The 16,912-nt window shown below is 38.0% G+C and overlaps 1 protein-coding gene across 1 annotated transcript in view; it reads right to left on the bottom strand.

Moving 5' to 3' along the window:
- Positions 1 to 16,912, bottom strand: part of LOC134532236 (uncharacterized) — a 145,814-nt gene that overhangs the window by 5,903 nt on the left and 122,999 nt on the right. The window contains exon 4 of the mRNA XM_063368656.1: positions 623 to 860. Coding sequence (XP_063224726.1) covers positions 623 to 860 — 238 coding nt within the window. The remainder of the gene's footprint in view (positions 1 to 622; positions 861 to 16,912) is intronic.

Raw genomic sequence — 16,912 nt, 5'->3', positions numbered from 1 at the left:
ATCAAGTGGTGATCTGGAATGGGACAGCTACCCTAAAGGTTTGCAGGTCCATCGACAGCGAGGTGTCTGGAGACTTGCGCACACAACCACCACAACGCAAAGAAATTGGGGAATAAATGAACCGCGGTCTGCAGTGAGGAACAATCCAAGAGTTTGCTTGGACAGCTTGAAAATCTGAAATCAGGATGGCATATGACTGGAGTCCGAAACTGGGTCATTCCGAGCACAAGTGCCCCACTTCACGTTGCAGGTACAGTATGTTCTGGCTTCTCCGAACAAATTTTAAATGAAACGTTGACGAAAAATTAGGAGGCGCTAAACAGAGAACGAACGTTTTAACACTCGGTTATATTTGGGGCATATCAAGTTAAATAGTTTCTTGACTTAAAGTCTTATAAAAAAAAGTTTGAGGATGGTTACTATTGTTTTATTATCATTTCTTTACATTAGAAAAAGATTTTGCACAGTTGCAAAATTGTTTTAATATACTACTATGCAACAGTTAGGGCTTGCTCAACATATGCCAACAGTTCATTATGGCATAAAGGTGTGAGAGTAGGCCTTAGAGCAGCACAATCAAAAATGTTTATACCAGCTGTAGGTCGAGACGTGTGCTCCACACCTGAGACCGACGTGGCCGGACTCCTGAGGCGCGCGGAAGGGCCTGTCGCGCGCTCCCAGCGAGTCGAGGGCAAGACACTCCTCGGGAAGGACGGACGACGGAGAGCATTCACACACGATCGGCTGCGGTTCCTCTGCTTCCTCCTTCACGGTCATGTCTGGCTCCAGTGTTCCATTCACTCTGCACGAGATCTCGTCCGGCTCCGAGGCGTCCGCGTCTCCGGTTGGCATAGTCCCCTCTGCGGGCAAACATGTCACAAGCTGTCAGATTTATGGCGTTCTAGAATGGATGGTTTAGTAATGGTTTATCAGAAAACATATAAATCAATATGGGTAAATTTTTGTCTTCACAAAATGCCAGGTGTGGCACATTCGGAGAGGATGGCATCATATATTTACCCACCTCTACTCCCTAAATCTTGAAAAATCTATAATAACCTATGATTCCAACCCAGGGGCGTAGCCAGGGGGGGTTTTTAGGGGTTCAAACCCCCCCCCCCCACCCCCTTAGCACCAAATCTTTAATTAATTTCTTATTCATCACTCAAACAAATTTCATATTAAAATTAATAAAATTTTTACCATTACAATATTTAAATTTAAGTACTGAAAACTGCTAAAATAGCACTATTTTACACCTTAAAATCCAAAATTTCCCGGGGGAGGACCCCCGGACCCCCCGCTTTAATACGGGGGGGGGCATGCTTCTTAACACCCCCCCATACACAAATCCTGGCTATGCCACTGTTCCAACCAACGAAATGAAAGAATTAGAATGCAAACAGCAGCCAAAATGTTTTTACCCCCCAGAAATGAATTTCAAGTACGTTTCTGTACCCTCATGTTGATATTTATTTATTTTAGCTTAAACAGCCTGTAAGCATGTTTTGGAGTTGAAAAATATTGTAATGAAAATATACAGGCAATTAGACTGAACAGGTTATTAACTACGCTCATTGTAGTTCCTGAGACCAACAATATTCAATAGAGAACATACTGAAGAGTGCTGTAAAAGACAGAAAGGCAATAAAAAAATATTTCAATTTGTTTTTAATTTTGAGTGCTTACAAAAGGTTTTAACCACTGGAACTACCAGATACTGTAGTAACAGTGTGAGAAAATACACAGTAGCAATAATAGCATTGCAATTTGAAGAATCCAAATTTAAGAATGTCTGAATAAATTATAAATTTTTTTCCCAAATCCATAAACATTTATGTTTTTAAGTTGTGCATACTGTTATATAAACATATAATAAAAATATAACACATCTAGTATTCTCTGTAAATGGAATTTATTTTAAAAATAACTATAGATTTAGTAATGATAAATAATACAAAAACCTGGATCATAAATTTTAGAGTTTTTTTTATGGTTGTTTATTTGTTGCAGTATCATGCCGAAACCATCCAATGGATTTTGATTGAATTAGGCATATAAATAATATGTTGTGAAGAACCGTTAAATATATTTTCTAGCTCGCTAAGTTGCATTTATAAAATTATAAGTCGGCCATTCCATGCCAAAAAGGACCAAATTGTGCACAACTAAAACATAACATAAAATGTTTTTATAAGACTATAACTACCCAACAAATCCTTAATTAACCAGAAATGTATACATTTTTCGATTATTTTTAATTTTTCATACATAACTTTTCATTTTAAAATGGGTACCTAATGATTACCATGTATTATGATATAAACAAGTCAAGTTGGCGCTCCTTTAACATTGGCTATTTGTTTTTCTTTGACAGCTGTGTTTTGGAGGGAAAACACCAGTTCATTTGGCTTCCATCTGTATGGTTTTTGTGGTTTAAAGTTATTTTTCAGAGGTTTCAGCTAGGGTTTTTTGAAGACCTATTTGATGGTGTCCCGTCCGTAACAAAAAAGTAAGAAAGTTTATTATACGCATAAAATATTAATCAAGTAATTGTTTATCATACATGACTAGATACTACAACTAGATGTTAACAGAACCTAAAGTTTAATGTTGATTATTAATTTTCTTAACTAATAAATCACTTTTTTAAGATTTGTCCTGTCCGTAACGTTTTTTAGATTTATTATAATATGTAATCATTTTGTTGTTTTTTGTAAATTATTGCGAATTTACCTAAACATGTGCTAATAACCAACATTCACATGAGAATTTCTATAATAATATTAACAAATTTAGAAGCATGTAATGTACAAAAATCTTTACTTTGAGAGTTGAAGCCAAGAAACAGAATTCCATATTACCGTAAAGTGTACACTGATTTGGAGACAGATGAAGAGTGTGTTGTGCAGAAGCTTACCAAGAACAATGTTCAAGGAGGGCAGTACCTACTCATTGAGCAAGTAGGGCAGAGTAGGTAAACATAAATATGTAGTGGTGAGCCAGGGAGGAGTAGAAGATGATGGCAGCATTGAGATTTTCTACATGGAGCAGGTTGTACGCGATGGATGCCAGGACATTCTTTTTAAAACTGATACGAGGAAGAAATATGTTGTGAACTTTTCAGAAGTGATAGGTTTACTTCCAGAACCTGAGTTAAAACAGCTTGGAGATAGGATTTTTTACAAATTTGAAAAGATAATTCCTGTGATTATGTAGAATCTGCTTTTCTGAACTTAAAGAATATTTACGATACTGAAATAACTGATAATGTTAGAATTTTTGCTGTTGTGTTCATTAAGGAGTAACTTTTAAACCAAATTGTTATGTTCAGCAAGGTGGTATTGTAAATTATATTTTGTCCCAAGTCATGTCCCGTCCGTAACAGCTCACTCACTAACAAACATTTTAACTGTTGCTTAAAACTTAATTTTTTTATGTCATTATATAGTATACTTTTAACTTCTCGTTATCTAGATACTAAATAGTAAATTAATTGGATAAAAACCACTTTATGATTTTCAGAAAATATTTAGTATTCCTCTTTGATTCAGAGGCCAAAAATAACTTTAAAAAGGACAATTAATAGCATCATATATGCTGATATTCTTAAATGTAATTATTTTCTGTTCATTAAGAAAATTATTTAAGCCAAAGTACTAAATTAAGAGTGTTATTGTCATTCAGACTTTTGTCCCATCCGTAACGTCCCGTCCGTAACGTGTCACTTTCTCAAAAACATTTTATTGATGGTTATTAAAAATAAGTTCTGATTTCAGGATGTTATGCATGTTTGAACTAACTATTGTAATAACTGGATGTAAATCACTTCATAATTCACAGAAAATATTCGGTGAAAAACTCACCTTTGCAGTTCTGTCCAAACTGTGTCCCGTCCGCAACAATACCAAAAAGATGTATAATTAGAGGATCAAAATTAATAATTATCTCGTACATCAACAATTGGAAGTTGTATAATACGTACTAAGGGTGACTAACTGCAGATATTGATAAAATAGTTAAATAATATATTTGAGACAGTGTGCAACATTATTTTTAAGGTCTAACTGTCCCGTCCGTAACAATGGAATGATTCAAGTGTGAAATGCACTTTCTGATTAATAATTTTTCAAACCACATTTTATTTCTGTAAATTTGTTCTTCTTTGAAACTGTATAGTCAAAATTATTAAAACATGGTTATGCCTACATATGATATTTGTAATATGTACTTTAATAAATGTTTAGTGAATTGATTGGTATCCATCCTATTGAAAATTTTCTACATAATTGTATTTTAATTTGGTGATTGTTAGCATAAACTTGGTGTGTTTAAACGGCTAACAGCATTCTTAGTTCCTTGGCTTAGAAATTTAATTATTACTTTGCTAAATTTGGTGAAGAAAGTTAGTGTTTTTGGGATGAAATTATTAAAATGCATAAACATATTATTTTTGACTAGTGTGAAAATTATAATATAATACAATGGAATTTAGGGTACTATGTATATAACTTGTCATTTAAAAGTGTATGTCTGGCTACAAGACAAAAATGGTTTATTCGTCCAGAATATTTTTGCCAGAAGGCGTATTCACAGAAAACGTGTTTGAAAATGAATAAGAAGCACTATTTGTGACAACAGATTACATGCGTTAACCATTCTAACCATTCTCCGTCAATGGGTTTTTGCAAACAGCAAGTACCTAGCTGTAGTTCAAAATTTGTCATTTAAAAAACAACAGTTTATAAATAAATTTATTGCAGTGCAAGTAGTAATTTTGCATTTTTGCCTTTATTCCAAAATAATCAGATATAATGAACTGACATTTTAAAAGTACATGCACAATGGCCATTGAAATGGTTTCAGATTTGTTTTTTTTTTAAATTATAATTACAGACTACAATAAATTAAATATTTGACTTGGATAATTTCCAATCTTTTTACCGGTTTATACCTATCACATGCTATGAGTGTCATGTATTGAATTGTGGATTTTTAAACATACCTGTTCACAAAAATTGTGCTGAGAATTTATAAAATTGTAAAATAGGCTTTTTTTTCTTCCAGCCACCAAAATTACTTTTGTTTAAAATATGGCTGAAATATTTAACTGAAGTATCTTTTTGCCACAAAATGGATTAAAAAAATTGTTTTTCTTGTTTGAGTTTATTCTTAAGTACATACTAAATATTTATATTAAATGTCAAAATGGTTTCACTGAATGTATTCAAAGTGGTTTTTAAATAAGAAAATTCAAGTCCCAAAATTCAAATTGCTGCAGGTTCGTAAAACAAACTTTTTTTTTGTCTGTAACGGGCTATAAAATTAAAGGGTCGCCACATAAAAATTCCCATAGTCTCATTGCAGCTAAATGGAAATGCACTTAGCTTTGGGTCATGTCAAGTTTTTTTGGCTTGTGCCTGCATTGTTTCATGTCTCCATTTGTAGGAGCATATGCAGAAATGAGAAAAGGAAGGGGGGGGGGGGGGGTGGTTAGAGAACCACTTTACCTGCTATTTTCTTTCAAATTCTTTCCTTTTGTTGGTGTGCTATGAGTGGGCTGGCCTCTTTTAAGAAATTAAGAATCTGGAGGAAAGAATAGGGGTGTTTGTGATCAAAGACAGCTGTGACTTTACAAGTACCCCTAAGAAGGAACTAGCAAATGGATATCCTAAACATTAAATAATTTTTTTTTTTTTAACAGAGTTTAAACTTTTTTTTAATAAATTAATTTATAATAAAAATTTGACATTTAAAAAGCAATTTACATCCATTATAATTTATTTTTAATTTTTATATAACTATTTAAATTTACGTATGGCAAGTCTATAGGATAGTGAAGAACCTTTAAACAGCCTTTTATCAACTCTCTAGCTCGGCTTAATATGAGGATATGGTTACGAGATTCATGCAGTAACCATCATAACAACTAACGTAATTAGAGAAATACGATAGCAGCTATTCAATTCGCATCAAATTAATTATGTTATTAATTATTTCTATGAGTGATGCAACTTTACAAGCTTAATTATGCTCTTGATTGTGTATGCACAAAAACAAATTAAATTATATTCCACGATTTTAGAACCTTTTTACTTTTTTAAAAATAAATGACTACAAAACTTGAATTTATCCTACTAATATTATAAACGCGAAAGTTTGTAAGTATGGATGGATGGATGTTTGTTACTCTTTCACGTAAAATCTACTGAATAGATTTGATTGAAATTTGGCCTACAGCTAGCTTATAACCTGGATTAACACATAGACCCCATATTAATATGAAATTCCATCCCTAAGGGAGTGAAAAAGTGATAATTTCATTTTATAACAGAAAAAAATCATAGGTCATAGACATACAAATAGTGAGCGAGTGTCATTTCTCTATGTCTGACACACGATCATACACATAGTAAGGTCTGGCAAATTAATATTTTTCTCCTTAGTGAGACCAGTCCGCTTAGTGGAGCTCGCAGGGGCTAGCAAAATAAAGGAGCTAATAACAGTTTTGTTCTTAACTTCGTCAATAGAGTTGCCTTGAATTTTAAACGCACCATCGTTTGATGCGTTTGTCATTTCTTTAATTTTCGTTTGTTTGTGCCGTATGTGTTCCTATACCATTCATCCGATTGCGATGAAATTTTGGTGATTTGTTATGCGCATGCCCATGAAGGTTACTGAGACAGTATAACTATTTTTCAATAGTTGGAGCATGAATTGTGTCAAAAAATGTGTTTATTTCATTTTATATAGCGGCACTTCGTCTGTTTTTGTTGTATAAGTGTGCACGCATGACAAAATTTATTTAAATATAAAATAGAGACAGAGATAGAGTGATATATATATATATATATATATAGAGTGAGATAGAGACGGAGAGATAAGTTGAGATAGAGCGAGGTGTAGAGAATGAATTGGGTTAGATAAAGAGATATACCTATAGATGTATAGAGCTATATAGAGACTTATATATAGAATATATAGAGATAGTGGGAAGTATATATGTAGATATAAATAGATAAATAGAGATAGAGAGATACATAGATGTATATAGATGTAGATAGAGATAAATATATATAGAGAGATGGATAGATGATTTGTATATGTGGAACTACTTCAAACATATTACAAAACAAAACTGAATGAGGCATTGCAATGCAGGCCGAGCATTAGCTAGATAATGGAATCTTTCCAATATTAGTAATCTCTTATTTTTCAGCTTTTTTCTATATTGCTTTATAAAGTATAAATTACATACAGACCAGGTAAATAACTATAAACTGGCAGAACAACATCTGTCATGATCTGAAAGTGATATAAATTAATTTTCACACTTGACATTCAAATTACGAAGACAATTACTAACTACATCTGATCTCTAAACAGTTCCCCTTCACCCTGTGTTCAGCCCGGGCAACGCTGGGTACTGCAGCTAGTAGTTTATACTTTTAAAGTAAACAAATAATATACATAATGTTACATAGCATTTATACCTTTCATTTTAGCCTATAAAATTGTGCATAGTTTATATGTTGAAAATAAAATTAAAATATTTCACAGTTAAGAATGATTTTCAATTTCACATTAATTATTTTACAATTACCACAAACTTTTAAATATCTGACAGGGGTTTGTGAATATCAGCTAGCTTTTGGTAGCTAGAATGTAATTATCAGTTTTACAATAAAAAAAAAAATGTTAAAGCAACTTCTTAGTGTTATCATGAGCTCATTCCATTACATTTCAAGCACTAAGTTCTTAAATAGCGTGGCTTTAAAACTCTCACTAAATTTTAATATAATAGTCTTAATTTAAAAAAAAACTTGTCCTGAATTTGAAATGTTTTCACTAATAGATTCTGATCAACTGAAAAAAAAAAATGGTAACATACCTGTATATTTCAGTAAATATTTTGAGTTATTTTTATGATAAGGAAGAGAGATATTAACTTGCAGTTGTATGAAAAAACTCTGGCCATTTTGAATTTTAAAATATTTGAAGTTAGTATCTGAAGGAGTTGTGAAGAAACTGTGGTGATGCGACAAAGGCAAGTTGCGAGTACATTTTCGGCATGCTCACTTGACACATGTTGATATGTTTTTACACGTATAAACGTAACAATAACCTTGCTGGAAGATGTCCTCGAATGCGACACACGGTTGCACTTCCAACATCGGAACGAGTCTCCGTCGGGAATGTTCCTTGTTCCGAGAACCTCCCCCCTTGCCACCGGGTGGACGACCGTCGCGGCGGATCTGTCGAAGCACCGGGGCACGACACGTCAGGGTCCGCGCTCACCCGCGGCCGTGTTTACGCGAGACCGCTGCCCGCGCGAGCACCGAGCGCCATTCACCCGCGCACCGCGCCGACACATCTCCTCTCCGCCCCATTAGGAGATACTGCGCCGAAATTAAAACTATTCCCAGCGGCGCATTCGAATAATCCCGCCCGTCGCCCCTCCCCGCCCCTTTCCTCCCTCCATCCCTTCTTCCCTTCCCTGCCCTTCCTTTCCCTTCCCCTCCCGGCCATTTCCCTTAATTTGGCGCACCGCTACGAAATCCGAGATTGGCCCATATTTGGCCTAGGTGTAAGGTTTTAGCGGCGCGGGCCTAGCGGGGCATTGGAGTTTTGGTTCTACGTCCTAAAATTAAACCGCCCGCGCCCGGAGGGGCAGCAGGGTTGGGGGAGGGGGGGGGGGAGGGGAGGGGCGCGGCGCGGACTACAATGCGCGAGCGGGCGTCGGGACGAAAATACGCGGCCGCGGTAGCTGGCGCTGGTGTTCGGAAGTGAAGTGGACTCCATCCGACGCCATTGAGACGGCCGCCATTGTCCGTCCAGCGCTCGGAGGGCCTCCAGCTGGACAGTCCACAGCGCATGCGCGCCTGCTCTTCCTCGTGCTCACGTGATTCACGTTCGTCTTTTGACTTTCGGGCCGTTTTTCTTTTTCCTACAACGAAAATAACCATGCTTATCTACTGAAGTTCAATACAACTTCCAAATATTGCGTTAATTTTTTCCCCCCATGATTTATCGTTATTAAATGTACATGTACATATGTTTACAATTGTTATTGGAATATTATACGTAATACATTTAAATTAGGTATTTAATTTCTTTTTTCGATACGTTAATGTTTTTTTGTGTGAAATGTGTCTTAGTTTTTGAATGACAGGAAATAATAACATTCATTTTATTCAGTAGGTACAGTTATTTTGAAAAACAGTTAAATTATTTTTAAATCCTAGCGGTTGTAGTTAATGCATTTGCGTGAATGCGCCAAAGTGATTTACGTATTCACGCACGCTAAGGATACGTTGTGAAACCACGTTTGCTGTCTCTCTCTTTTCTTTCTCTTTCTCTCTCTTTTTTGCTTCCTCGCGTTTGTTATCTCCTGCCTTTTGAACCTTCGAAAATAGACACCCCCTTCGCAGTTACAGCAAGAGGTGAAATCCTCCACGGCCCCGTTATTTATAACATGCCCATGTTTGAACTGTTGCGCCATACGGGTATAAATAATGCGGGCCGTGTTTTTTACGCCCCCGACGCTGCCCGCGCGCTGGACGGCGCTGTCTGCTTCCGGCGGACTCCCTCCCCCCCCCTCATCAAGGTCCCTCGCGTGGAGTATAGGCTTGTCGGTGCTCTCTATCCCCAGCTCGAGGGGGAAAACCACCACCAGAGCTGCCAACTTCCAGGCACACACATCAGTCATTACAATTATGCAAACAATTCAACACGCGCTAAACAAACCATGGAGGTATTAAGTCTATGGAGTCGGTGTCTGTTCTGCAGTTGAAGTGACTCTGGTTAGCAACTTGATAGCAAAATAAATCATACTGTATAAAGGCTAATATGGTATAAATTTGTTCAATAGCTTGAAAATAACTCGCTAGGAATAATCGTAAAGATGCCATCATGTAGTGTTAAACAAATGTAATACCAACAAATCTGCAAGAAATTAACGTTAAACTTCATTAAAACCTAAAATCGTTTTGCTTTGCAGATAGGAAAGAAGGTGAGGGGCTGTTTTCATTTTGACATCAAAGTGTTGACATGACAAAGATTGTACACACAAACTTCCATACTCCTTACCTCCATGGAAACAAACGCTATGAAGTTTACGTTAAGAACTAGAATCGGGGAGAAATTCTTATCGAGGTGGAGACCTAGTTTTTGGAAGTAGTTTTAGGGCCCATCCACTAGATAGTAGCATTCATAATATATTACTAACATAGCCATATTGATTGTGAGAAGTATCTAATATATAAGCTATTATCAGAAAACCAAACCAGTAAAAATTAATTAACTTTATTTTGGTACCTAGCCCAGTGGCGTAGCCAGAATTTGTGTATGGGGGTTGTTAAGAAGCATGGACCCCCCCCCCCCCCCCGTATTAAAGCGGGGGGGGGGGGGGGGGGGGGTCCGGGGGTCCTCCCCCGGGAAAATTTGGATTTTAAGGTGTAAAATAGTGCTATTTTAGCAGTTTTCGGTACTTAAATTTAAATATTGTAATGGTAAAAATTTTTTTTAGTTAATATTAAATTTGTGAGTGATGAATATGAAATTAATTAAAGATTTGGTGCTAGGGGGGGGGGGGGGGTTGAACCCCTAACCCCCCCCCCCCCTGACTATGCCCCTGCCTAGCCATATATTTCGTGGTGTGACATACCAGAAATTTTGCATCTCGTACTAAATTATATAGGAAATGCTTTTTTATTACAAAACAACATTGTTTCTCACACAGTAGGCTGACTGGCAGCCTGGCGGGAAACGACAAAAGTCGCCCCCAAAACAACCAGCTACTCCCAAACCAATGTGGACAGAAACGCCCAAGTGCCCAACCGCCGCATGGCAGACCCCCCCCCCTTCCCCCCCTGTCCAACCACCATCCAGATCCATCACTCCGCCTCCCGCAACCAACCTGCACGCATAATGCATGACCTTTGCACCCTGCATGAATGAGCCCAGGGACTTTCCTGTGTCTATGCAGGTCTTACCTGGGCCCAACCTATCTAGTTTTAGTACAGAATAGTCAGTGAGCCATGGCTGGCCAATCCCCTCCTAGCACATGATCCACGCTACCTCTCCTGCATGGCTAACCTACATGATTAGAGCGTATAGGCTTCGGCCTGAGACGCACTTAGAGTCTTCCCTACCCAGACCCCTCCCTCACACTCATAGCTTTAAGTTAAGTTAGGAAAAATTAAAAAAAAAAAAAAATTCTCTGTTTTAGGTTGGGAACAGCAATTAGGGAGAAATAAAGGGGGGGGGGGGGGGAACTGATGATAATCCATGAGTTTTACCCCCACATCAGACCACACTCGACACTATTATGTGCCTGTGTGTCTGTCTCCAGGTCGGAGTGGATCAACGTCATGCTTGCACGTGTCAGCTGGTACTCGCTGCGGCAGTTCGCACAGCTTTACACGACACTTTAACTCAACTAGGTCACTTTCGATACTCAGCACAAGCCTATAAATCCAGTGGCGTCTCGTCAGGGCAAGCAAGGCAAGCAGTGCTTGCCCAGGCAGTTTCCAGACATTGTATTTTTTAAATAAATATTTTATTCAGAATAGTATTTTACTTTGGCTCGTGCAGTTAGGTGTATGTATTTTTTACACTATCTTCTTGGGACCCAATACTGTGCGCTGTGCGCTATAAAAAAAGAACTCGTTGACACAAAAACATGCTGTTTTAGAAGCGTTGCTAGGTTTAGAAGCGCTGGTAGGATCGCTTTCAGCAGGAAGGCTGCCGCAGTAGTTTCCTTTCGGAAGGGGGGTGGCATGGTACAAAGGTTCAGGGAGGGGATTGGCTGGAAAAATACGTGGTAGAAGCTTCGAAGGTAACGCTTTCTTGCCGAACTGGAGCGAACATGGCCGAAGCAGACGGTGGAATTCTACCGCCGACTGCTTCGGCTATGTCCGGTACAGTTCGGCACGGCAGGTGGCGATGTCGCGTTTCAGTCGGCGGTCGTCTCTCGGGGCGCGCGCATCTCTCCCGCGGGCTGTTGGCTGGCAGTGCGTGGGGGATTTGTGGGCGTACGATGATACTACACTCCCACTTAGTATATAAGTAATGTAGAGTAGGTATTTTACTATCAGAATAATGTAAGTCAATCATTATTTTTCAAAAATAATGTATTTAAAAAAAATGTCAATTTTTCTACCTGTGGAATAGTCAATGTTCAGTTAAGAAAACTACTTAAATAGCACCATTTTGTACCTTGAAATCCATATTTTCCCGGCGGAGGGCCCCCAGACCCCCCTTCCTCCCCAACCTCATCATGTTTTGGTGTGAACGGATTTATTGCTTCCCCTCATGTAAACCTCACGCCTCGCCACTGTATAAATCACAACAACGCGACACGTACATCACACCAGCCAGTTTGGTTTCTGGGAGCTTCACTCCGCGCCGACACACATAACTTCTGAAAAGAACAACAAGACTACCCACACACAGCTCGTGAGCTACCAAGTCGCCCTGCGCCATCGAATCCAATGATTCAAAACTGTGCCAGGGTAAATGTAACAAAACACCCAGTGATTTGTGGAAGCTCTGCTTCTGGCATCACGAGACACAAAGCCTTCGGGGCCATATGAGGATTCAGTGGTTTTAATCTCTGTTACAAAGCAATATGTTGTCAAGTAGTTAAATCAACATTACAAACCTACCACTTTGAATTTTTTGAACCTCCTGATCGAGTTTTTTTTCCTAGTAGTTATGGGCCCATCCAACAGATAGCGTCACATGACCGCAAAACATGGTTTCAATTTACACTGTAAAAGTCGCAATTCTATAACCCCTGCTTATTCTATAAATACTATACTATACAAAATGATTAATACAGTAGTGAGATAATACATAATTAAAAAAAAATAACATGTGTTTTCAAGCACTCAATAATTATATAGACAAATTAAAATCTAAGGATTCATATTTATGTTAGGTACTTTACAAAACATTTATTTTATTGTTACAAGCGATACATGAGCGATATTTATCGAACGAAATGCTGATCTTGACACGGCCTGTTTTCGTTATAAATACATAATACTCAGCTTTCTGGGATTAGACGTCTCAATCAGTAATAGTTTCCTACTGAAAATCCGAAACACTTGACAGTACTGCACTACGGTATTTCTTATACAATCATTCCAATACTTTTGTAGGTATGGTAAATAATTTCGCTATTGCATACGTAAATATTGGTACGTTCTTTGTTATTTTTGGCATACGCAATTGCAGGTTTATACTGTATCAGCAAAACCCGGCAGACATCCTGCCAGTGTTTATTTTTTAAACATATGTACATCTCAAATGGATGGTTTGTATGTAATATGTATATAAAAAGTTGTTGAAATTGTATTCCAATTTTAAACTCACTCACTAAATACTAATCACAGTTACAATCACTATTTATTGTTAGTGAAGATTAAGGACAGTAAAAATTACAATACACCTATTTTCATGGCGATCGGTTGAACGGTGTAGAAGTTGATGCGCTGCAGCGCGATCTAGCGGCGAGTTACAAATATATATATATATATATATATATATATATATATATATATATATAAAATCATAAAAACCTTTTCAATGAAAGAAAAAACACTTCGATGAGGCAACTTTCATGGCGATCGGTCAAACGGTGTCGGAGTTTATCGACGTCATACATTCGTGCATATCAACATCCAATTATATATATATATATATAAATATATATAAAATGTTTGTATGTGTGTGTCTCATAGAAAAAACCTGGATAACGGACAAAGAAAAACGGAATTACAAAACACTGTCATTCCAGGTTGGTCCGGCTAAGCAATCCAGAATAGTAACAAGACACTAATCACTGGGTAGTTAATTTTGTTTATATACGATGACTTTTAATTTTGTTGCTAATATTGAGGAAGAATTATTCCCGTAGTATAAATGTTTGTATTTAGTTGTATTAAAAATAATTTTATTATAATTCCTCAAAAACAAACGCAGATCACAACTTACATGTCCGAATGATTATCCACACACTCAGTGTAGACTTAGCTCGTCACTCAATTATATAAAAAAATCATTAAGTCTCTTTGTTTCACTTTTTAGCAAAGTTATCGATAACCCGCGGAACCTGGGCCGATGCCGACGCCTGGGGTCGTAATTTTTAGTTTCAAGTCCAAAAACATATAAATATATATTAAAAAAGAAGGTTAGAACTCGGCCTGGTCCCGACCAGCGGCGTAAAATTGTCTATTCACAAACTCTCACTTCGTTTTGGTGAGCTGCCGACGTTGCGGCCGCACGCAGCGACAATCGAGCGACAATTTGTTGAGCGACGAAGTTGTCTTCCCTGACAAAGGCGAAAACAAAAGGAAAGGCAATCTCGCGAGTTAACCGACCAATTACAAAACAGAACCAGAAATATGACCATATAAAGAAAACTACCATTTTTTATTTTATTTTTTTCACTGAAAGTCTGGAAAGACACATCTCACCACCTCAAGGTTCATCCTGACTGACTGACGAGACAGCGCCCAGTGAAAGTTCTAGTCCATTGTTGCGCAGTCGTGCGCCCACGCGCTTTGTTTTCCCAACAAAGCACTAACTTGAGGCGTGGAAAATAACAAACTGGCAACAGTGTCGCGTCCTTTCTTCCTTTATTTTCAAACCTTCTAGAATTTTACAGTCTTGCTGCCCAGATGATGATTTAAAATTGCAAAAACGTAATTAACACATATACTAATTTAAACTGACCAAACAAATTAGAGTGGAAAAAATAAAAAAATACATTTAATCCAAATTAATAATAATTAATATTTAAGCACAAACAAACTACCCTAAATGCCTATGCATAGTAGAAGAAACATGAATATTAATTAATTATGACAAAAAAAACCATCAGTTACATTACTCATTCTCAGTTAAAGTGTTACTAGTAGTAGGGGGCATGATTTGTGCTATGTTACAACACAGAAAACAAGCCCAAATCAGTTGACATCAAATGTTTAATTCATAGACAGCACAGAGAATCCCGTGGAAGGAATTAGTCATTTAACACAGCACAGAACAGCAAATACAGACAACAACCTTGGACAACAGCGAAAACCTATAGAAACCCAACGATGATAATAAACACATATTCTGGTCAACACAACGACCGTACAGCGACGAAAGGCGAACACATCGTTGAAATGTGAAACATATATCCAGGCAACAAAATGACGGCAGCACAGAATAACAAAGACGCCTTCCTAAGACAAAATAGTTGCGACGTTTAGAGAATTGAGATTGTTTTCCCCTTCATCAGGTTCAAAAATACAGCAAAACACTCTATTGCTGCCCTATTAACTATAGATAGATTTTTATTAATGTGATAGGATATATATATACCCTATATATATAGTTACGATTTACCGGGTTCGTAAAGGATAGCCCAATTAAAGATTTTATCACACACAGTTTTATTGATGGCCACTACTTATGTAACTTACAAATAATCTTCTAAAATGGCAAATAATCAATTGCACTTAAAAAAAATAATGTTGCTTCCTTAGTCACTCGTTTCTTACAATCCACACACCTCGCTGGGCCGCACCTTTGACGCAACTCTCGCCGCAGCGCCCCTCGTGGATCTCCGCCGCGGGACTCCGTTGCCGCACTCCGACGCCGCCGACGCACTTGCCTTCGCCGAGGGTCCGCTCGACACCTCGCTCGGAACATCGCTCGGGACTCCGTCGCGCCCGCGACACTATCGCCCGGAACTGAACTCTCTGCCCTGGGACCTTCGTCCAAGTACTTCGCCACTCTGCCGCACCCGCGACACTATCGCCCCGGAAACTCCGCCGCGGGAGAGCTCCCGACTGAACTCTCTCTATCTGAACTCCCCACTGCCACCAGGCCGGTGTCCCGGGCATATATATATATATATATATATATATATATATATATATAGGCCCAGACACCTTCCAGAACTCCCGAGCGCGGCTGGGGCCAGTCGCGTCATTCCGCGCCGTCCCGACGCGACGGCAGAAATCTCTCGAAACACGTGTCGGCGGCTCGCGTAACTCCGCAGCTGTCAGGTGTCAGTTACGTGTCAAAGGCAGAGCGCCGCGCGGGGAGTGGAGGAAAGGCGGGGGGGAAAGCGACAATCCTTGTAATCTTCCAGGCGCGCGCGGCGCATATCATGTTGCGGCAATCGCCAGCCAGCTCTGCACCTGCACGTGTCGCGGCGTTGCTCACGTACGTAACTTTATATATATATATATATATATATATATATATATATATATATATATATATAAACAACCGAACTTTGGTTAAGATTTTAAGTTAACTAGCAAGTAAGTAATTATTTGAAAATAAAACCACTGCAAAACAGGCGATAGTTTTAAAAACAAAATCGATTCAAAAACGAGTACTGTCACAAAAAAATGAATTTTGTTCAGTTGACAGTGCTATGGCAAGCCTAGATTTCGGGCAGACTCCGCGCAGCCATGGCGTTGTTTGGTTTTTCGCTCAACCTATCGACCTTGAACACTATAAAACTTTTAAGGCTCTGCCTCACCCGTCACGTACGCTAACTACATCTTCCTGTATTCATATTTTTGTATGTCTATCCTTACGAATATTACGCAATAAATGCATTGTATATAATGTATTTTAAAACTAATTTCAGATAGCTAAATGATTAAAAAATCATCTGCAATTCGCAAAAGAGGCAAATTAATATTAATAATTAATAAATTTGTCTCAATAATTCCATTATTTTCATTCGCAATACACACACATCACACACAAACACACAAAAGCGCTCACGAACAACACAGCTGGGTAATGTACTCAAGTTAATTGCTATATTACCACGCTTTTACTAGCTTCACTTGTTTGTATGTATGAATGGACTACGTAATAATATTTTTTCCAT

This window comes from Bacillus rossius, chromosome 5 (genome assembly GCF_032445375.1).
Source record: "Bacillus rossius redtenbacheri isolate Brsri chromosome 5, Brsri_v3, whole genome shotgun sequence".
Lineage (NCBI taxonomy): Eukaryota > Metazoa > Arthropoda > Insecta > Phasmatodea > Bacillidae > Bacillus > Bacillus rossius.
The sequence above is the reverse complement of the archived record's forward strand: the minus strand, read 5'-3'. Positions and strand labels throughout refer to the sequence as shown.